Source organism: Monodelphis domestica, chromosome 2 (assembly GCF_027887165.1).
Source record: "Monodelphis domestica isolate mMonDom1 chromosome 2, mMonDom1.pri, whole genome shotgun sequence".
NCBI classification, from domain to species: domain Eukaryota; kingdom Metazoa; phylum Chordata; class Mammalia; order Didelphimorphia; family Didelphidae; genus Monodelphis; species Monodelphis domestica.
Genome location: NC_077228.1, coordinates 260,773,984 through 260,797,009, shown reverse-complemented (window position 1 = coordinate 260,797,009; position 23,026 = coordinate 260,773,984). Strand labels below are relative to the sequence as shown.

The 23,026-nt window shown below is 44.7% G+C and overlaps 1 protein-coding gene across 1 annotated transcript; it reads right to left on the bottom strand.

Annotated features, from left to right (window-relative positions):
- Positions 1-2,372: 2,372 nt before the first annotated feature.
- EPHB4 (EPH receptor B4) lies at positions 2,373-22,784 on the bottom strand. Its single transcript, XM_056817747.1, has 17 exons — positions 22,138-22,784; positions 19,102-19,172; positions 16,509-16,799; positions 15,724-16,120; positions 14,117-14,272; positions 13,293-13,625; positions 12,833-12,957; positions 12,338-12,503; positions 11,828-11,930; positions 11,560-11,624; positions 11,090-11,203; positions 10,633-10,880; positions 7,864-8,079; positions 7,046-7,195; positions 6,220-6,413; positions 5,842-5,997; positions 2,373-3,510 (listed from the first exon to the last, which is right to left on the bottom strand). Exons 1-17 carry the CDS (start codon positions 22,187-22,189, stop codon positions 3,381-3,383), a joined length of 2,967 nt encoding a protein of 988 aa, XP_056673725.1. The 5' UTR covers positions 22,190-22,784; the 3' UTR covers positions 2,373-3,380.
- Between the last annotated feature and the right edge of the window lie 242 nt (positions 22,785-23,026).

The window sequence follows — 23,026 nt, the reverse complement described above, 5'->3', positions numbered from 1 at the left end:
AAACTCCTGCTCCCCCCCCCCCCCAATTTAAACCTTCATTACCAAGATACACTTAGAATGGAGGGAACCTTGAGAGGAGAGGAAATCTGGACAGGTACCTCCCCCCTTACTCTCCATATTCCTTTCCTAAAGCTATCAGTTCTCCAATCCTTAGGGCAGTGGTTCTTAACCTTTTTTTTTTATGTCATGGACCCCTGTGGAAGTTTAGTGAAAACAGTAGACCATGGACCCCCTTCTCAGAAAAACTTTGTTGCCTTCCTTCATAAGTGAAGGAAATAATAAAGTTCAGGTAGAGTTTAGTGAATGTAAAAACAGAATTCTTTTCCCATCTAAGTTCATGGGCTGTCTAAAAATCTATCCACAGACCCCTTTGGAGCTGTGGACCCCAGATTATGAATTTCTGCCCTAGGTGAAGTGTCCCCCATCCCTAGTGAAAACAAGTTTGAAGAGTTGGGGAAGAGGGTTCCTACAGTCCAGCCAATTAGCCTTATTTGCCTCTTTCTTTTGGCCCTAGGAATTAGCCTATGTTAAGGCTAAGTCAGTAAGGTAGCTTTGGGATTAAACTGGACTGCAGATATGTAGAAGCTTGGGAAACATAAGGGAACCTTCTTTTCCTCCTTATCACTGTATCAATATCATTGATGAGATAGGAGATTGACCCATAGGGTAGTGCCCACCACAGCATCAACACTGCCTTCCTGCCCTTGGTCTCTAACCTTGCTCCTTTTTTCTTCTCTACATTCCACCTTGACTTTCTGACTGTCAGGCACTCAGGAAAAGAGAAGAGAAGGAGGTCTCTAGTGCTAAATTCCTCACAACCTAAATACATAATAATAGCTCATATTTATATAACTCTTTAAGGATTGCAGTTTCACCTACAACATATTTGATCATTATGACACTATGGGATAGGTGTTATTATCTTCATTTTCAACTGAGGAAACAGATTCAGAGGTAAAAGGCAGGTAAGTGAATGGCTGAATCAGAACATGAACTCAGCTCTTACTGATGCCCAATCCAGCATTCCATCCACCATTCCAGGATAATCTGTACTGGTCTTCCATGGGGCCCAGTTTTCCTGCATGGATAACTTCTCTAACTTGTGTTTTCCTCCATATAGGACTTTTATTTCTCTCCAGGGACTCGAATGTTATCTTATCTTTATAGGGGAAAAATGGGACTCTGGGAAGGTAGTTGAAGGATACCTGGGTTAAAAGAATGGTAATACATGGGGAGGAAAATCATGGGGCAGGCAATATAACCATGGGTTGGTGCCTGGAAGAGAAGGGCATTTAGGATGACCCTAACCACTCCACAAGGGGGCATCTTTGACATAAAAATATCAGAGGACTCATTCACCTTCATAGTCACTTCCCTGCCCCATCTCCACACTGCCCCAAAGGCCCTCTCCATCGGTTGGCATCCATTCCCAAATGTCTGTGTAGCTCTGGATACAGAAACAGTGAGAGGGACAGAGACAAAGGTAGAATGGAAGAACATGAGGAAACATTGAGAGACAAAATAAGTCAGATATCAGTGATAGAAATGAGGAGAAAGACAGAAAAAGAAAATGATAGAGGAACTGTCTTCTTAATAAGGCAGAATTGGGGAGATGAATAAAGAAAAAACAAACAAACATCTAGACAGCCTCCCCCTTCCCTTCATCATTGACTGGGAGGACCATCTAAGATTTCTTCCTAAATAGACCCAGTGGGTAAGGGTAAGGACAGTTCAGGAAGATAGAACAAGGATCAAGGTCTTCTACCAACACTTAATTCCTTAGCTTTCCTCCCTTCCCCCATAACTATAAACTCCACCCCTCTCATTTCACCCTTTTTGCTTCTTCCTCTGCAGCAAAGCCCATCTGTCAACATCTGGAGTACAGCTGTCTTCCCTACTGCTTGAACCTCCTCCCCTCCATCCCCGGCTCTAGCCTGGGCCCCCCAAGGCTCCCATTTCTCCCTCAAGATCTGCTAAATTGGATAGCCAGGCCCTGCATTTCTCCCCTCTTTTCACAGCACTCCTGCTGGAACAGGGGCAGCCTGGAGAAGGAGAGATAGCCCCACCCCGGAGATGCCCAGGGCTCTTGGCAGCAAAGGCTGGAGCCTTTAGGAGCAGCTGCCAATGACTCATCCACACAAACCCAAATACCCTGGGGCTGGAAACCCAAGAGTTCTACTCCCCTAACAGACCTTCCATCCCCAATCTGACAAAATGAGGCCCTTGTTCTTTCTTCTCTGGCCCAATAACTTTAAGGATCCATGTCTAGCCCTTAATTCCTCCGTGCTCCTCCACCATTTAACTCTTATTCACTTTCCATAGATCCTAACCCTCTTGGAGACCATGTGCTTTCAAGTCAATCCCAGAGTCCATTTCCTTAGTTTTCTTTTATTTATACAAAAAAAAATAATAACCCTCAACATCTTTATAATTTAAGAACCCCTCCAAGGAACTTCTGTCAGCCAGGGTCCTTCCCTTCAACTCTTCCCCATTGCCCTCTTATGGTCATCCCTTTATAAGGCAGGACCAGAGTGGGATGTCCCATCTTGGGAGGATGTGCTGTGACAAAAGTACTCTTCAAGAGATCAAGCAGGTACACTGTTATCTCCTATCCCAGTCTAGGCGCAAAAAGAGGAACAATGAGGGGAATGGTTCCTCTGAGACATTAAGTTGTGACAATAATTGGGAAGAAACAGAAAGATGAAACAAAAAAACACAAAACCTTCAATATGAAGGCAGCAGATGTGGGGTAGGGGAATTTACAGGGTAAAAATGAAGTGGGGTGACGATATCACTTCTAGGAGGATAACAAAACAGCCAGGAAAATGATGTCGTATGCAACACCAACATGTTCACAGTTGACTCCCTGCCTCCTGTGACATCACTCCACTTCTTATGTCATGAGACTGTCCCTCAGTCCTCTCTTTGGTCTGTGGGGGGTATGGCCCCTGGGGGGAGGGGGAGAGAAGCACCTGGGGAGTCCTGTTCAAGAATGAGAAGGACCCTGAGAGGGAGCTATGCTCACCTCTTTCTCCCAACCACAAGCTGGAGAGCAAGAGCTGGGAGATTGGAGGGAAAGGTTCCTTACTTTTGTTACCTTTCCCTCAAGTGATTACCAGTTCTGAGGGAAAGAGTAGGAGATCCTGGGAAAAGGGGATATGTGCTCCATGAACTCTCCTTAACATTCTCATGTGACTGAATCCCCAAATCTGGTTTCTCCAAAGTTCCATTCCCCCATGAGTTCAAAGTGCAATCCAGCAAGGTTAAGGAATATGGTAGAACCTCAACTCTGCCAGGGAAGAAAAGGTTAGGGAGCCTGGGCTCCTGGGATTGTTCCAGGGATGTGGGCTCCTAGAGAGAAGCAGCAGAAGAAACAGGGATCAGTACTGGGGAGCTGGTCCTCCTGCCCCTCCTGGGGTTGCAGGCTTGGCCTGTGATCTCATATGTTGGATGCTTGACAGTATTTTCTTCTGGTGTCCAGCCAGAGTGACGCCAATCCGGAGTAGATCCCTATGGAAAGGAATAGAGTGATGGTCATTACCAACATTCTCTTTCAGAAATCCTCAGTCTAGCTCTCAGGGTTGAAAGGGTCTTCAAAGTTTATTTGACCTTTACCTGTAAAGGAATCCCCTCTACACACCTATAAACATATGACCCTCTAGAGGGCTTCTGTCTGAGGACCTGTCTAGTCTACCCACTCCCTTCTGAGGCAGTCCTTCCCACACAGAGGCAGTTCTAATTATTAGGAAGTTTGCATTGAGTTGAAATCTATTTTTCTAACTTTCAATCATTGCTCCTCGTTCCATCCTCTGAGGCCAAACAAAACAAGTCTAATTCCTTTTCCATGCAAGAGACCTTCAAATACAAGAGGATACTATCAGGTCTCCTTATTTTTATCCAAACTAAACACCCACAGTTCCTCTAGCAGTTCCTGATATGCTACCATCTTGAGACCCCACACTATCCTGATTGCCCTTTTCTAAAATTTTCTAATTTGCCAGTGCCCTTCCTAAAAAGTCCTAGTTTCTCATTATACAAATACTTTTTCATGGGGCTGGAAGCAAACAAGCAAGTTGGTCTGGGAGAAAGAGAGTAAGAAAAGGAAACATGTATTTATTAAATGCCCATTATATACCAGGAACTATGCTTAGTGCTTTAAATAGATACATCATTTTATCTCCTCACAACCTGGGGAGGCATGTGCTTGCTATTATTTCCCATTTTATTGTTAAAGAAACAAGCAGACAGAAGTTAAGTGACTTGTCCACAGTTAGTATCTGAGATTGGGTTTGAACTCAAGTCTTCCTGACCCCAGGGTTGGGAAGATGGGGTGAAAGTGGAATAAGTGGAATCAATGTATGAGCAAGCACACTTGTTATTCAGTGAAACCTCCTCATTTTAAAAATGAGGAAACTGAGGCCCACAGAGATGAAACTTGTCAAAGAGGTAATAAGTGGAGGAGTGAGCTGGGATTTTCACTTGGAGTCTTCTAATGCCAAATCTGAGACTCGTTCCATTATACTCTTCTCATGGTCAAAGGGAAGAGGAATACATACAAAAAGTAGTAGAAGAAGAAGGGGGTTAACAGAGAAGAGCAGATGGGAAAAAATTGAGGAAAGAAAAGAACAAATGGAAAAGAGAATCAGCTGCACTTACCATAGTCCCTGGCACAAAATGGCACTTAAATATTTATTGACTGATTGACTGACAAAGATAAAACCAAAGACCAACAGATTTGCCTGACTCCGCATGGAATGGAGATAGAATACAGAAGGGATAGAAATGAAAGGAACAAGGAGGAGAGAAGGAATCTGGAGAGAAAAGGATGGAGTAGAGTTAGGGGAAAGAAAGTGAAGACAGGTTCCTGTAACAGCTTTTTCAGTATTGGTGTGATCTTACCCTCTCTTACAATTTGTTTCCTCATTGGTAAAATGAAGGAGGTTGGACTAAACTTCTATGAGTTAAACAGAAGAGACACTGTGGAAAATAAATGGGGAAGAGAAAGAGATAGGGAACAAAGTGGCAGGGAGCTGAGACAAACACTTTGTGGCATGATAGGACTTTAGAGGCTATCTTCTACAGACTTTCTCCAAAATAGAAATCCCCTTCACAGTTCTGATAAATTATGATAGTTATGGGTTTAAAGAGTTCCAGGAACAGAAAATTCACTGCCTCCCATTCTACCATGGATAGCCCCAGTTATTAGGAAGTTCTTCCAAGTCTGCCCCTCCCGGAAACTTCCATCATTTCATTCTAATCCTGCCTGCTGGGACCAGGCAGAACAAGTTGAACTAGATCCTCTTTCACATGACAGTCTTCAAATACTTGGAGGCACCTTTCTCACCACAAATCTATTCTTCTTCAGACCAGATAACCCTAACATTTTTTGGATGCCCTGAGCTTGAATCTCCTTGCCATCCTGGTCATACTCTTCCAGGGAGAGGGGAAAATATGGTAAGAAACAGGAGAAAAGGGAAACATAGAGGAGGAAAGAAGAGAAGAGGGAAGACGGAAGCAGGAAAAAGGACAATATCTGTTCAGGGGAGAAATTTAAATGGAACAAGCAGTTCAAGGTAGAAAGAAGGCAGTAGCATGGTTATTTCCTCCATGATTCATAAATGTTCAATTTTTCAGCTTTTGGAATTCCTACTCTTCTTTTTTTTCTAATCATTGGGTGGCTGGAACTACCAATGCTATCATCAGGATAGTAATTCTCTCTACTAAAAAAGATAAATCCCAAAGGACTCTATCCACCTCCTCTGACACTCTTCTGATTCTCCAAAGCCTTCATTCCCCCATACCCCCATAGTTGTTGCTTCCATAGACAGGTCCAAAACTCACTCTGCTGAGATCTGACTGACCAGCTCAAAGGAGCCAAACCCAGCAGCTGCGAAACTCTCTTCATATCGGCCCATCTTGATTGCCCGAAGCCACTCTCCCACTGAGCCAAAGGCTGAGAAATGAGGCAACCGCTGATCCAGGAGAGGATGTGAGGCTCTATGGGGCAAGGGAGAAGAGTGGAGGGTTTATTAGCACTGGAATAAAGACAGGGAAGGGATAGAGGACAATATGATAAAGCATTACCAAATGGTCATTTCTGCTTCTCAGGAAGCAGACAGAATGATTCCATACAATATCAGCAAAGCATCTTTCTAGGAGACTCTTCAGTAGTCATGCAAAATATTAGATTATAGACCCACAGAAGGCCAGAGTTCTTACCCTCCATTCTCCCGGGCCACAATTTTGAGGCTAGCAGGATTACGGATCAGCTTGTCAAGGGCACTGACCACCTGGGGGAATCGGGGTCTTGCATTTCGGTCCTTCTGCCAGCAGTCCAGCATTAGCTGGTGCAAGGAGGTGGGACAGTCTGAAGGTGGGGGTAGCCGGTAATCTTGTTCAATGGCATTGATGACCTGACAGATAAGAGGGGGGGAAATTATCAGGAAGTAGTGGGGTCTGGGAAGCAGTGGATATTTTGAATGAAGATGGTCACTAGATTGGCCATGTATAACCACTGTATATGTATGGGATGGGTATAGGTGTAGAGAGAAACCCATTTAAATGCCTTTGAATTGTGGTCCACATATAAATCCTTTCTTATCCTGCTCTCCCGCCTCTACTTCTCTAAAGGAAAGAGCACCACATTTGGAGCCATACAATTCAATCCCTGAATTTGAATCCTTGACCTGTTACTTACTATTTGTATGAACTTGGGGAAATAATTGAATTTCTTTAAAGTTCATCTGTAAAATAAGAGGGTTGGACTATATGACTGCTAAGGTCCCTTTCAGCTTTAAATCCTATGTACCTCTGAAGGTCCAGTCCTATCCCTAAACCCAAAGATATCTTCCTGCCAATCCCACTTCTTTTCAGTGGCGAGCACCCTGGAAACTCCCTTCTCTCCTACCTATATAATGGAGTTTTGCTGGCTGTAGGAAGGAGGGGAAAGACCACATAGAAAATCTTCAGGAGAATTCTGTATAATTTGTTCTAGGGTAAGTAAGACCCTATGTTCAGTAGGAATATCTTGAGGAAAGGGACTCACATCCTGGTTGCTCATATCCCAATATGGACGTTCCCCAAATGACATGACTTCCCACATCACAATCCCATAACTCCAAGCATCACTAGCCGATGTGAATTTCCGGAAGGCAATGGCTTCAGGGGCTGTCCAACGAATGGGGATCTTGCCACCCTGAACAAAAGAATGAGAAGGGTAATGTGAGAGATGGTCCAGCCCCCTTTTTTTTCATTTCTCCCTTTCTACCCCTTTTCCATCTTTGACAAATCTACCCCAACCCCAGCTCTTTCTACTTAATCTTGACTTGCTTTCTACATCCCAGACATTCAACTTCAGTACAACACCACTTCTAAGAGAGGCAATGAAGAGGAGTTAGGGGGCAAAAACAGTGAACTTGGAGCCTGGAAACTTTGGTTAAAATCCTGGCTCTGTCATATGTCCATGTGACACTTCTTTGAACCTCACTTTTCTTATCTGTAAAATGGGACTCGTAATGCTCACCCTACTTATCTTACAGGGTTGTTGTGAGTAAAGTCTTTTTGTAAACTTTTAAAACACTATAAAACGTGAGTTGTACCTGCCATCATGGTTACCTGATCCCAATTCCAATTCTAATCCCCAATCCCATACACATACACTCAAGCTAGCCCACATTCCTTTATTAAGAGAACTAAGTGGTCTATTTTCCATCTTCCCAGGTCTCTCTCAGCTCCTAGTTCTTCCCCTGAACCTAAATATCAAATCCCTCAGGCTCTGGCTCCATTTCTTTTTCCTGGTCCTCATTTTTTCTCCTTCCTTGCCTCATGCCCAGGAATCCCACCTCCCTTGACTCTTGGACCTACCAGAGAGCTGGTGTAGGTGGGGTCAGAGGAATTCTCCTCTAGGAATCTAGAGAGACCGAAATCCGAAACCTTGCAGACCAAGTTGCTGTTGACCAGAATGTTTCGGGCAGCTAGGTCTCGATGCACATAACTCATCTCTGCTAAGTACCGCATGCCTGAGGCTATGCCTCGAAGCATGCCCACCAGCTGGATGGCTGTGAACTGTCCATCATTAAGCTTCAGTGGGAACCCGAATACAGAAAAGGGGAGAAATAAGACAAGGGAGCAGTGAATTAGAGGAGGTAGGAGGACCTCACAAGATACCTGTTCAACATCCCCACTCTTGAATTATTCTCATTTCTTTACCTTGTAAATCTACATTCCTCCCAATCTCCTTTAGGAATCTTTCCCCAGTTGATTCTAGGTTTATGTTTAGCCTTCTTTTATTCTTGATTCCTTTTGGTACTTACTCTTTCTTAGTTCTATTCTTAGTTGCTTGGTTCCAGACTTGTACAATTTTACCAAGGTGAGAACAGAGAAGTGCCCTAGATTTGAAGTTTGAATTTGGGTTTGAATCCCTGCCCTGATGCTTACTAAAGTTGGGCAGGTCACTATTAATCTCTTTGAGTCCCAGTTCCAATATCCAAGAAGGGGTTGGACCGGATGATCTCGTTCTAGAGCTGTTCCAGTGTGTATAGCCTGTCTCTTTAGGCTAGATTATCAGACACTATGTTTTCTATTTATTTTCTATTTCTTAGTATATGTTCTGCACCCAATAGATACTCAATAAATGTTTCTGCTAACTATTCTGTTCAAGGCTCTTCTTTAATCACGGGCTATCAGTGTAGTTTTCACCTCAATAAATTTTGTTAATAATTTTAGTAAGCTATTAAAGCTGAAGACTGCACTAAGACTTTTGGGAAGCCCTACATACTATGATAGATCCACCAAGTTTTTCCCTCTATACTGATGGATTTGTATTGATACATCCACACTATGGCTCAGGCTATTTTGTAACCAAAATCGAGGTTGGCCTAGGCCTTGCCACTAACACTCTGTTATTGAGTTCTATTTTTTTTGGAATCTCCCTTCTCAAGTCCTTTCCATTCATCTATTTCTATTTTTTTCTAAAACATTTACCTTCCATCTTAGAATAATGCTGTGTATTGGTTCCAAGGCAAAAGAGCAGTAAGGACTAGGCAATGGGGGTTAAGTGACTTGCCCAGGGTCACACAACTAGGAAACGTCTGAGGCCAGATTTGAAACTAGAACCTCCTAACTCTAGGCCTGGTTCTCAATCCACCCAGCTGTCCCTCTATTTCTCTATTTTTTATCAATACCAAATAGTTTTCACAATGCTTCTTTTAATTTTATTTGAGGTCTGGAAGTCTTAATACCACCTTCATATATACTTCTTTTCATTATTTCCTGTGATATTCTATACATTTTATTTTTCCAAATGAATTTTGTTATTATCATACAAAGTATATTCTTGGAAATTTCATTTGTATAGCATTAAAAGTATAAAAAAATTTAAAGCATTTACAAGACAATTAGCAGGGATTGGGATGTAATTTGTAACCAGGAAATAGGTCAAACAAGGGACCCAAATCCTGACCTTGACCTCAGCATCAAAATCTTGCACTTCTAAACTAAGGAGTTACCTAACGATTCTACTGGGAGGCAGAGTACCGGCACAATAGTCCTCTGCAGCTAGCTAGAGGAGGGGCTATGAGGCAAGAATTCACCAGGTCCCTTTCAAATATGGTCATATCTGCAAAGCACTTAGCACACAGCAGGAATTTAATAAATTCTTATTCCTCCTTCTTATCCCTGAAGTACATAAAAGGTACTGCTAGCTGTCTATAAAGAGAAACAAAATTGATGGGGTGATAGGATGAGCTCTGGGATAAACACATATAACAAGACTTCCTCCATCTTTGCTAAAAGAATAAGGAACAGCAGAGGCAATTATGGCTCAGTGAAGATAGAGTACTGGGCCTGGAGTTCAAATCTGGATTGAGATAATTCCTAGCTGTGTGATCTTTGGCAAATCACTTAACATCTGATTCCTTGTCAAAAAAAGGATCCACTGAGGGTAGCTATGTGGCTCAGCCCGAGATAGGAGGTCCTGTGTGACCCTGAGCAAGTCACTTAATCCCAGTGACCTTAGCATTGATTCTAAAACAGAAAGTAAAAGCTGTTTTTGGTGGGGTTTTGTGTGTGTGTGTGTGTGTGTGTGTGTGTATGTTTTGTTTGTTTTTAAGATTTACTGGATCAAGTTGAAGACAAAGGCAAACCATTCCAATATCCTTGCCAAGAAAACCTCACAGATAGCTTATGGTCCATGGCATAATGAAGAGTTGGGCACAAGTGAGCAACAACAATCCAGCAAGACCTCATATGATTATGAAAAGAATAAGGAAAAGGTCAGGAAACTATAGCAGGAAAAACCAAACAAACAGAAAGGTTAGACTTTTCTCTACTCCTTACTACCTATGTAACCTTGGCCATGTCTTCTCCCTTCTCTTGGCCTCAGTTCTTTCATCTGTAAAATTAGAGTTGAATTAGAGGATCTCTAAGGCCCCTGACAAGCTGTAGCTCAAGAATTTTAAGATCTTAGAGGAATGAGGTGGGAGGGGTGTGGGAAGGAAGAAATGGAAGAAAAGTTGCCAAAAACTTACTTTTACATCTCATATAGCACAAAAAGATACCCTACTCTGGTTTGAGAGAAAAACAAACAGGAAATCAGGAGCCAAGAGGCTATGAGGGCAAGGAAGCGGGACTTACCCGAAGGAAGGAATCCAGCGCCCCATTCTCCATGAATTCGGTTAGGATCATGACAGGTACACTATTGGTGACTACGCCCTCTAGTCGGATGATATTGGGGTGTTCAAACTGGCCCATAATGGAGGCCTCACTCAAGAACTCCCTTCTCTGCCTTTCTGTATAGCCACCTTTTAGGGTCTTGATGGCCACATAGCTCTCCTTCTTTCCTGGGGTTTTCAGGCGTCCCCGACACACCTCTCCAAACTCTCCTGAAGAAAAGGAAGCTAGATGTCTCCATCCCCTCACCACCCAGGGTCTCACCTTCCTTTGCTTTGCCTAGATCTAGTTCCTGAATTAAATTTCAAAGGCCCAAATGTCCATCTCTAAAGCCCCCACAACACAGCAAACCCTCCACTATATTCCCGCTTCATGCAAAAGCCCCCAAGAACCCTGCACTCTAAACTTTTGTCTTTCTTACCTGCTCCAATCACTTCCTCAATCTTGACATAGGATACATCAATTTCCTTTGCAAATTCTCTCACAGCCTCATTGGGGTCTTCATAAGTAAAGGGGTCAATGTAGACTTTTGTGCCTGGGGGGCAGTATGGGGAGTCATCAGTAAGGGATACCCTTCCTCAATTGATAGGCCTCTTCCCACATCCTATTTCCCTCAAGTACTCTGGTCACAGGATCATAGAATTGTAGGTTTTAGAGTTGGAAGAAACCAGCCGGCCCAACCCCTATTGAAAAGGAGGCCCAGAAAATATAATTGGCTTGCCTAGAGATGCAAAAGTTGAATCTGACTCTAAATGCTTTTCACTATTACCTAGTGCCTGCAGAACTCCAATGTCTTCTCTAACATCTCCTCAGCCCTCTCCCCACCAAACCCCAGTCTCCTTCCCAAGCTAGGGCCCAGAACTCAGGTATCTAGTTATACCATGCACACACCATGCCCGATGAGATACTGTCCATGCTTGTCAGAATATTCAGCATCCCTCCCGCTGCTCTGTTTCCTGTAGTCAATGGAGAGAGACAGAGGGATTAAGACTCAGATTTCTCTCTCTAAGTTCCCCATGGAGGGATAAAGAGAGTAAATTGGGGGAGCAAAAGAACTTCTTCTCTTTCCCACTCACCAGGAATGCCATCTGACTTACCCTGGACCCCGGGGACAAGTGATTGTCTCAGAGCATGGAAGATAGAGACTACTAGTTCTCACCTGAGGCAGAGGACTGCGATGACAATGACCACTAGAATAAGAATAACCCCCACGGCTGCTGTGCCCGAGATCAGTGCCAGCTGTTCCCTCCAGGTCTCATTTTCTATTTTCAGATAGAACAAGTTTGGGGAGTCAAAAAGAGGATAGGCAGGACTCTTGGGAAAGCGATATAAAGGAATATTTGACTTATTGATTTCTTTCTTTCTTCCTCCTCTCCCCCCCCCCCCAAGATTGAATTAGAAGAGGAGAGTGGTTATAAGTTTAGCCACTGGTGTATCATCCCTTCAACATTCTTCATACAATATGACTGTGAAGATAGGAAATAGAAAGGGCAAGAAATATGAGATGGAAAATGAAGATAGAAATGATTTGGAAAGAAAGGGGTGGTGGTGGTAATGTAAATAGTCAGGGACAGACCACAGACCATATAATAATGATAAATGATAAAATGATAAAAAAAAAAAAAACCCTCTTCCCCTTCTGTTTCTGACCCCAGAATAACTCTCTCACCATCCAGTTTGGTCTGACTGTCATGTTCACGGCCAAAGGGCCCATAGCCAGCCTCAGAGCGTGCCCGAACTTGGACAAGGTAACTTGTCCCCCTTTTCAGTCCTTGTAGCTCCGCTTGATTTTCTGATGTTTTCAGGAAGCGTACTCCACTTGGTCCTTCCACACCCTGTCCTCAGTGAGGGGCAGAAAGGGTGGCTGTGAGTTAAGATTTCACATTTTCTATTTAACCTCCTGCTTCAGCTTTCAGCCCTCTCCCTGCTAACTCTCATCCTCTCCATCAAAGGTGCCCCCCCAAGCATTTTTTATTGTTTACGTTGAATAGAAGTGTCTTATGCATGTCTCAAGAAGGGTGGGAAGATCATGTCTTCTGTACACAACACCCATTCCTTACTCCACAAAGTACATTCAGCCAATAATGACTGTTTAAGACCCTGGGATTCCACCCTTGGGCCCTTGGCCCCACCTCAAGGACTACAGCTCCTGAGTAATTCTCACCTTCTCATGATACTTGACCTCATAATCCAGCACTGCCCCATTGGAGGAATAGGGGATGGGCCAAGTCAGGCTTAAGCTGCTGGGAGATGCTCCTGTCACCTGGATGTCTGACACTGGAGGTGGTACTGGAGAGAGACAGGTCAGGCAAGTTGGGGCCCTTCCTCACTTCAAACTTGCCTCTAATCTACTGAGTTCTTTCCTTCCCTTTCCCAATCTCTCCAGACTCCCCATTGTTTCTATAACCTCTTTTCTCAGCTCTGGCTAGTGTTATGGTCTTTCTTCTGTGTCCTCCAGTCCCAGATCGTTTTTTGAGTATCCCTGCTTTCCTTTCTTCCCATTGCCTCAGCTGATTTGTCCCTGCTCATCAATCTTCTGTTCCCAGTTTCTCCACATTCCTCCGGGGCCCTTCATGCCTCACTTTACTTCTTATTATCCCTATCCTCTAACTTGCCAATCTTACCCTCTCGATCTGTGGTGACATTGACTGCTTCCACTGGAACTGGTCCAAGGGCCACAGAGGATACCCCATTGATGGCCATGACCTCAAAGGCATAGGTAAGGTCAGGACGAAGTCCTTGAACCCCTACCCAGGGCTCAGCCAGGTTTTCAGGACCTGGGTCAAAGGTCATATCTTTTCCACATGATACACAGGAGCCTCGTGGATGGCATTCCCGGCAACGAAGGGCATAAGTCAGATCTCCTCGGCCTCCCGATTCAAGGGGTGCACTCCACTCCAGACGAAGAGATGAGCCATTGAGATGAGCCACTACACTTCGGGGGGCTGAGGGTGGGGCTGAGGGGGATGGGGAAGACAGACACAGAGAATTCATGACAGAGGCAAAGACAAAGGATAACAGTCAAAAGGATAAAGAAACGGGCAACTCACAGAGAGACATAGAGGAACACAGAAAAGCACACACATATCAAAAAAGAGACCAAAATAATCCCACCAGAAGGAGACAGAGAGGGAGAAAAAGGCAGAGACAAAAAGAGTTTGTTTTTTAATGAAACACAAAATCTTTTATAGTAGGTGCTTAATAAGTACTGGTTGAATTTAACTCAATGGAACCATAAGTGTTGTGTATTGTTCAGTTTTTTATGGCTGAGGCACAGGATGCCTGGAACCTGAAAGAAGTGGAGGTGGCGGGGGAGGGGAAGGAATTTCATGGCTTAAGGACAGCTGGAAGAGATCTGTTAGAGATCATCTTGCTCAACACCCCCCCCCCCCAGTTTTAAAGTTAATGCCAAGGCCTTCCCTCAAATTTCTGGGCCCTGGTTACTTACTGGTACAAGGAGCTCCCAGGGGGTCTGTGGGGGCACGAAAGTAGCCAATTCGGCACTGGCAAATGGTCGAACCAAAGGAGTTGGACTGGCTATTAGCTGGGCATAACTGGCATGACCCCTCTCCTGCAAGAGGCTTGAAGGTTCCCTGCATACAGGCTGTGGAAGAGAAGTGGATAATCACCAAAAACATTTTCTACTCCCCAATACAGTTCATCATTCTAAAGTTTTATTAATACCAACAGCGGAGAAGAGAAGAGAAGCCAGAAAGGATAGAAAATGGAGCTTTTCCTATCAAGAGAAAACATACTAGGAAAAAAACAGCAGAAAAGGAGCCAGAGGTCATATTGAATAAGTCAGGTCCATGAGACTTTTGTCCCTTGATCCCAACCCTGGTCAAGTTCTGATGAGATTCTTTGGGCTTAGGTTAGAATTCTCAGAGGTAGGGGAAAGAATGTGGTTGAAGTTTAAGAAAGAGGCAAAGTAGGGAAGGAAGAGATTAGAAAAAGATTAGAGATGACTTGGAGTCAGGAAGTTCAAATCTAGACTCAGACACCTGAGTTCAAATCTAGACACAGACAGCTGTGTAACCCTAGGCACTTACTCTGAGTCTGGTTCTTCATCTAGAAAATGAGGATAATAATGGTAAATACTCTGAGGATTATTATAAGGATCAAATGAGAGAATATGTATAAGGTACTTAGTAAATCTTAACATGTTATACAAATGTATTATTATTATTATAAGAGATTATGGTTGATGGATCTATGAGTTGTGAAAATTCCAAAAGGGGAATTCGCCATATTCTATTTACTCATATTGAGGCAATAGTGAGAGAATAGAACTCATGGAATATTTTTTTCTAAAAGAGGCTAGAAAACTTGGAAGAGGAGAGATGACCATTAGATATAGAATCAGAAGAACCATAGGAACTAAGAGGGAAGAATTCTGGGAGTCCTAGAACATTAGAGATTGCAAGGACCTCAGAGACCACAAGTTCTTACCCATTCATTTTATAGATGGAAAGTAACTTTCATTTTATTAAAGTTATGAAAGTAATATTCATTTTATAGATGGAAAGTAACTTTACCAGGATCCTATAGCCAATAAATAGCACAGCCAAGACTCAAAGCTCAGGTCCAGTGCTTTTTTTTTTTTTTAAACCCTTACCTTCTTTCTCAGAATCAATACTATATATATTGGTTCCTAGGCAGAAGAGCTGTAAGGGCTAAGCTAAGTGATTTGCCAAGGGTCACACAGCTAGGAAATATCTGAGGCCACATTTGAACCCAGGACCTCCCATCTCTAAACTTGGCTCTCAATCCACTTAGCCACCAAGCTGCCCCTCTTAGTATCAATTCTAAGATAAAAGAGTGACAAGGGTTAGGCAAACAGGGTTAAGCAACTTGCCCAGGGTCACATAGCTAGGAAGTATGTAAGGTCACATTTGAAACCAGGTCCTCCTGACTCCAGGCCTGGCACCCTATCCACTATGCTACCTAGCTGCCCTGATGCAGTGTTTTTTTTTTATACACCATACTGCCTGACTGGATAAAAGAGAGCCAGGGGTCAGGAATTGGGGGTGGGAAATATATAGGATCAACCCTTACCTCGGCATTTGGTGTTGTCTTCCACTGCTTCATGGCCTGCAGCACAGGTACAGCCAGTGACTGGTTGATCTGCCCACTGGCCATCCTCTCTGCAGTAGAGGCTAGGACCAGGGCCAGAGGCTGGGACAGCATCTGCTACACAGCTCCCAGCTACAGGTACCACTAGTTCATGAGGCACAGTCTCAGGGAAATGAGTCAGATTGACAGTCAGCTTAGAACACTTCTTATAGAAGAGGTGGAGAGATAACAGGGCCATGCAGGCACCTTGGTCTTGAAAGGCCAGGTAGAAACCAGCCTTGGTGAGGGGGCCTAATCTCAGGGTCTTCACATTCACCTTCCCAGTTGTCTCACTCCCTTGTCGCTTCCGACTCAGATGCTCCGCTGCAACTGTGTCCACCTGTCCAGATTGGTTAGGGAGCCAATGTTTATAGCTGTCACTGCTTTCTAGGACACATGAATCCTTTTGCCAATGCCCCAGTTCTTCTCTGAGTTCTCCCCAGGACTCCCTTCTTCTTCTGGAGTCCATGTCCTGGCCTTTCCATTGTCTTTCTCCCACATCCTCTCCAGCTCTAGCTTTTTCATCAAACCCTCCACTCAGTCTCTCCCACTCAAGTCTTTATTTTCCTCCTAAGACTAAGGCACCCTGCTTCCCTAATCCCCTCATTTTCCCCCCAAAAAAGCTCTATTTAGGAATCAGAGATCTGTTAATTTCATATTGTCTCCTCCCTCTACCTGCCAGTTCTCTCCCCAACCTTTATGTATCCAATGCTCCTGGTTCCAAATACCTTAATATAGGGATTCTCCATCCAAGAGGGTGAGAGGGCAGTAGCAGTATCAGCATCACTCTCATAGTAGAAAACAGTGAAAGTCTCCTTGCAGGCTCGTCCAGCCCGGGGCAGGAATAGGCATTCCATCATGGTGAACCGTAAGGTGGCATAGACAGTTTTTGCCCCCCTCCGGGGCACCCAACCCGTTCGAAGCCAGTGGGGCTGCCCAGGAGGCCGCTGAACATCACATATTTCATATGTCCGAACACTGTGCTGTTCTTCTTCATCCAAACCACTCAACTCTTCCCACTGTTCAGAGAAGAGGTGCTATGAGTAGAGGCAGAGGGAATGAGGGAACAGGAAGAGAAATGTGGCAAAGAGGAAGAATTGGGGCCTCTCCTCAGCCCAGATCAAAAGTTCAGGTATAAGAGGTTAGTGGGTCAAGGCTCAGCAGTTGCAATTTCAGAGCAGGTTGGGTTAATCTTTAAGGAAGGAGAGAGGAAGACTGAAGAGAGGAAAGTGAAAGTTGGAAGAGAAGAGACATATAAGGATCTGATAGCCAATGGAATTGGATAGATAAACAAATAGTGGAAAAGTTTAGGAGAGGGATGGTTGGAGGATTGAGGGGGAGAGGATATATACTTCCTTAACTATGTTTTTCTCTCTTCCCCCCTTGCTCCCCCCAGCTCCAAAGATTCCTTCTTCCAATCACCTGTCAGGTCAAGAAGTGTGAGTTAAGTGCCTTCTATGTGCCAAGCACTGTGAAAAGTTTTGGGGATATAAAGAAAGGCAAAAAATGGTCTCTGATTTCAAGGAGCTCCTAGTTTAATGGGGTAGACAACATGAAAACAGCTATGTACAAACAAGACATATTCAGAATAAATCAGATACAATATCAGAATAAAGATACTACCATTAACGGAGAATCCCAAAAGGCTTCCTGAAAAAGGTGGGATTTTAGCTGAGACTTGAAAAATACTGGGAAGCTAAGAAGCAGAGGAGAAGAAGCAAAGTATTCCAGGAATAGGGACAGCCAGTAAAAATTCCTGAGTCTTGGACTGTCTTGTATAAGGAACAGCAAGGAGGCCTGTGTCACTGGATCACAGACTATATGGAAGGGAGGTATAAAGTATAAGAAAACTAAAAGATAGAAAGGGGACAGGTTATGAAGGGCTTTAAAGCTAAACAGAGGATTTTATATTTGATCCTAAAGGGCATAGGGAGCCATTGGAATTGACTGAATGGATCATAATTAGACCTTTACTTTAAGCATCTAGGTGGCATGGTAGAAAGAGTACCAGTTCTGGAGTCAGAAAGACCTGAGTTCGAATGTGGCTTAACTAGGTGACCCTGGTCAAGTCACTTAACCTCTCAGTTTGCCTTGGTTTCCTCAATTGTGTTGTTCAATCATTTCCAATTTTTTGTGACCCCATTTGACATGAGTGGTTTGCTATTTTCTTCTCCAATTCATTTTACAGATGAGAAACTGGGGCAACCAGAGTGAAGTGACTTGTCTAGGGTCAGGAAGCTAGTAAGTGAATCCAGATTTGAACTCAGGTCTTCCTGATTCCAGGCCCTGTGTTCTATCAGGAGATAGAATTCTACCTACCTATCAGTTCCTCAACTGCAAAATATGTTTAGTAGGATCAAATAAGAAAATTGTAAACAATGATTGGCACATAATAGGTATGTAATAAATGCTCTTCTTTCATTCTTCCTTCCTTCCTCCCTCCCTCTCTCCCCCCCTCTCTTTCTTTCTTTCTTTCTTTCTTTCTTTCTTTCTTTCTTTCTTTCTTTCTTTCTTTCTTTCTTTCTTTCTTTCTTTCTTTCTTTCTTTCTTTCTTTCTTTCTTTCTTTCTCTCTCTCTCTCTCTCTCTCTCTCTCTCTCTCTCTCTCTCTCTCTCTCTCTCTCTCTCTCTCTCTCTCCTTCTCTCTCTCTCTCTCTTTCTCTCTTTCTTTCATTCCATTTGACATTAAGTAGAGAATAGACTAGAGTAGGGAGAGATGTGAGCCAGGGAAATCAACCAAAAGCCTATTGAAATAGCTTAGGTGTGAAATGACCTGCACCGGGGTGGCAGCTATGTGAGAGGAAAGAAAGGGATGTATTCAAGAAATGCTGAGAAGACAGAATCAACAAGACACAGGAATAGATTGGGAATGTCAGGGGTGGGGTGGAAGAAAGTGATGAATTAAGGATGACATCTCAACTCTGAGGTTGGGAGTTCTCAGTGACTAGGTTTGAGTTTAGTTTGGGATATGTTGAGTTTAGAGGTATCTATTTGTTCAGTCGTTTTTCAGTCATGTCCAACTCTTTACAACCTCACTTGGGGTTTCTTGGCAAAGATAAGAGAGTAGTTTGTCATTGTCCAGGTATCTTCAGAACATCTAATTTGAGGTCTTATAGGCAATTGGGGGTACGAAATTGTGTGTCAGGACAGAAGATAGAGCTGGACAGATCTAAGAAATCAATCATCTGCACAGAGAAGGTAAATGCACTCATGGGAGCTGATGAGATCACTGATCAAAGGAGCATAGAGGGAGAAAAGGAAAGGACACATGATTAGTGTTGCCTTTTCCCATTTCTTTCTATGTCTCTGACCCTGGCTCTTACCTGTCCATCCACCTGAGGATAAGTAACCCACTTCAGATCTGCTGTAACCAGCTTTGTGTTCAGAAGGGTCTCTAGGAAAGATAAAGAGGCAAAATCAAGGTCAAGGGATTTGGGGGACAGGAAAGATGGGCCCCCTTATCTCCGATCTGGGTGAGTAAAGATTCTGAGAGAGAGGAAAACTTACAATTCTGATCTCACGGTTTTATATTAGACAAAGGAAATGAAGCTCCAGAGGTGAGGATGGGAGTTAATCCTGGTTTTTTTCCCCCCTCACCCTCTGGTCTTCTTTTCTCTCTGTAGTTGCCAGCTCCACCCCTAACAGCTGGCAAATGCCTAGTTCACCCCCTGAGGGATTCCCAAGATCCTGGCCTTTTCCCCTATATTGGTGGCTCATGGAGGAGAGCCTTTGGGTTAGGGCGTTCAACAAGGGCCATCAAGCACCCTTCACCCAGTCTCACCAGAAAACTATAATCTCTTGGAGACTGGGCAAGATCTGTCATTAAAAAAGAAAATCTTTCAACATATTGCCAGTGCCTAGCACAAGATGTTTGACAAATGTTTGTTGAATTTATTTAAACTGAATTGGGTCATTGACCCATATCCCTTGTAGGGCAAAGAGCTGGTGAAAAGGGAATACTCCTCTCCCTCTTCTCTCAGGATCCAAGTTCTACCTTTGCAACCTCCATTTCTCTTTCTTCAGCTCCCTCCCAAGACATAGACATTTCATCCTTCAGAGCCTAGTTCTTCTCTTTCAGGCCCCCAAAGGGACCTATGCCCCCCCCTCCCAAAAAAGTCCCTCTCCCCATCAGGATTAACTCTCATTTTTCCAAGTAGGGCCTAGATGCTTGGGTTTCACACCCTGGCCCCCCTATTGGGGCCTCACATCTGGATCTGGTTATGGGAAGGAAAAGGGGAGGAGATGAGGAAAGCCCCCCCCCCCCATCTCCCCACACACACACACCTGGCTTTGCTTCTGCAGCCAGGAGGGGAGGTGGAGGTGGGGCCGGCGGAAGGGGGAGATTAAGGAAAAACTGCAGAGCCCTAGGCTGGGGAGGGGAGCAAAGGTAGGGGAAGGGAATCCCCTTTGAATTACTTGGTTAGTTGGGGCAAAATGCCTACCAGGGCCCTAAGAAGGGAACAGAGGGTGCAGAGGATAGCTAGGCAAGCCAACTGAGTCCAGGAAAGGGGACAGGGCCTGAAGGAGAGACAGAAAAAGTGAATGAGGTAGCCTCTTCCCTTTCACCTAACTCTGCTACCAGGGGAAGGGATTTCTCTCTCTGCCTCTGAGTCACTTGGGAGCCCCGCCAGCCGAAGGCAAGGCCGCCTAGCAACCCCTCCAGGGGTGGTTGGAATATTAGAGAATGCTGGGGACAGGTTCTGGGAAGTGGATTGGAGGAAGGTAGAGGTCTCCTCCCTCCATTGTTCCCCTTGGAAAGTTTTTCCTGTCTCTAATTTATACACCATCTCTGAGAGTAATTTTCTCTATCTCTTTCTGTGTATCTCATCTCTAACAGAATCTCTCTTGGTGCCTAGCCCTCTTTTGGATCTGTCATTTGCCTTTCCCTTTGCACAGTTCTTTCTCTTCTCATCCTCTGTCTCCTTTCCCCTTATCTCACTTCTCTCTCTCAATCCACAATTCTAATCCCCTCATATTGTGTATCTTTTTCATCTCCCTATCCTATCTGATGACTACATTCCTTTTTTCTTCTGTTTCTTTCTTCTAGTTTCTCAGTCTCTTTTTCTTCTTCCATTTTCCCTCTCCCTCCTTTTCTCTTTCTCTCACTCTTTCCTTCCTATTTTCCCCACAAGTCTTTTCCCCTTCCATCTTTATTCCCCAACCTTCTCTAGCCCAGGCAGCCTATATTCCCTTCTCACACTTTTTGGCCTCCTCTTTCCTTTGATCCATGGCCCAGTTCTCTGTGTTGCTCAGCCCTAAGAGAAATCAGGATTTTCCAAATACCTTTGATTCTTCCCCTTCACTCCCTCCATGGCCCACTCCCCAGAGACCCCCTTTGATTCCAGACAGTGAAAAGGGGGTGGGGGAGTTCATTGAAAGAGATCAAGGCAGTAGGAAAGGGATTTACAGGGCTCTTGACTCCCCCTCCAAAAGAATGGAGGATGGGAAGGAGCCTGAAAGACAAACATTTGGAGAAAAGGAGAGAAATGCTTACATGATAGCCAGCAGTAGTGCCTAGGTGGCAGAGTTAGGCAGAAAGAGTTCTTTGAGGTTGGGGTGGGGAGTAGGGTAGGGTCTATAGTAGATTTGGGGGTGCCAAAGACTGATTGGTGAGTACTCTTTGGTGACATGGAATATAAGAAAGATATCAGTGTAGGGGGAGAATTCCAGTCAGATCCCTTCATTTAAGAACTAAACTGTTAACAGAAATCTTACGAGGTGTGAATATGAGTAGAGTAAAAGAGTGGGATGCTTTAGGGCCTAGGCATAGGAGAGTAGGTAGAAGGAGCTTGAAATTTGTGGGCGTAGGTACTGGGGAGCAGATCATATAGTTTGGGGGGTTTTGCTCCTGAGATGAAGAGTTATTGAAAGCATTTAGGGGTGGTAAGGTGTAATCAATTGGCAAATGTCTCATTTGAGGAGGGTTAGGCATTTGGAAGCATGTTCGTTTTGATGTCGATAGAGCAAACTTAAGAAATGGAAGGGAAAAGTTTGGGGGAGAGTTTAAACTATTAGGTAGAAGATAGTGATGGTGGGAGCAATAAAAGAGGTTGAGAGGAAATTTTGAAGCCAGGGAAAAGACTATGAGGAGCTGAGGTGGGGAAACGTCCCAGGACAAGGGATTCTACTCCCTCTTCTTTGCAAACAAAAGAAAAATCCACTTCCCTGCTGAGCAGCCTACCTCCCCTTTCCCTTCCCATCCCCACCCCCCATCCACAACCTCCTTTCCAGATTCTTTCCCCAGGCCTGGAGGCAGAAAGGTTAGAGAAGGGGTGAGGAAAGAATCGACCCCTCAACTTCTCCGCCAAACTTAAGGCCTCTGGGAATTGGAAAGGGAAAGTTTCCCCAAACTCACCCACCTTCTATCGCAGAAGCCAGGGACGCCCAACAGAGCAGCGCTCGAAACTCCATGGCGCCACCTGGTTCCCAAATAGATCCGAGTGTGGGGGGCGCGAGCCCCCCCAGGTCTGAAACCTTCTGATTAGGAGCACAATGCTTGTCCCCTCCCGCACTCCTTTCTTTGCTCGCAGGCCTTTCAGTACCCCACCATGTAGAGGGAGCTCAAGTAACAAGAAGATGCCCCAGCACAAAGTTCCAAAATTGTTTTTGCTTCTCCTCCCAAGGTGTGGGGATAGTCTAGCCTTCTCTCTGAGTAGTTTAGTCCAGAAAGTGCGGAGATCGTAGGATTCTCTTAAGTTGGGGCACAGTCAGTGCGGTAGGGCTGGAGTTGGGGGATCCCTCTGGATTCTCGGTATCCCGCCCTGGTTGGGGGCGGGGTGCTGAGTCCGGGTCTGGGGCCTCCCCTTGCAGAGTCGGGGTGCACCTAGATCTCCCTACTCCTCTCCAATCACTTTACTCCCACTAGGCCTCCAGAGTCCACTCCGGCCATCGAAAGAGAGGGAGGGAAGCAAGCAGTAAGATGGGGCCTGAACCGGGGCACGGGCTGGGACTGGTACTGGGGCCCGGACCAGCGCCTGGGTTGGGGAGAGAGGGAGGGAGAGAGGAGGGACTGACGACCAAGGGAGGAGCGGACTGGCTGGGCTGGGCCCCCAGGGAGGGAAGGGGCAGGGCTGCCTGGATTGGAGCCGGATGATTACTGAATAATTCATGAGGAAAGTAGAGTTGGGAACTAAAGGGTAGGGGGAGATGGAGGAGGAGTCGGGAAGTTGGAAGAAAGTTTGGAGAAGAGGAAGGAGGGAAGGAGGGAAGGAGAGAGGGAAAGGAGGAAGTAAGGAAAGGGGGCCAGAG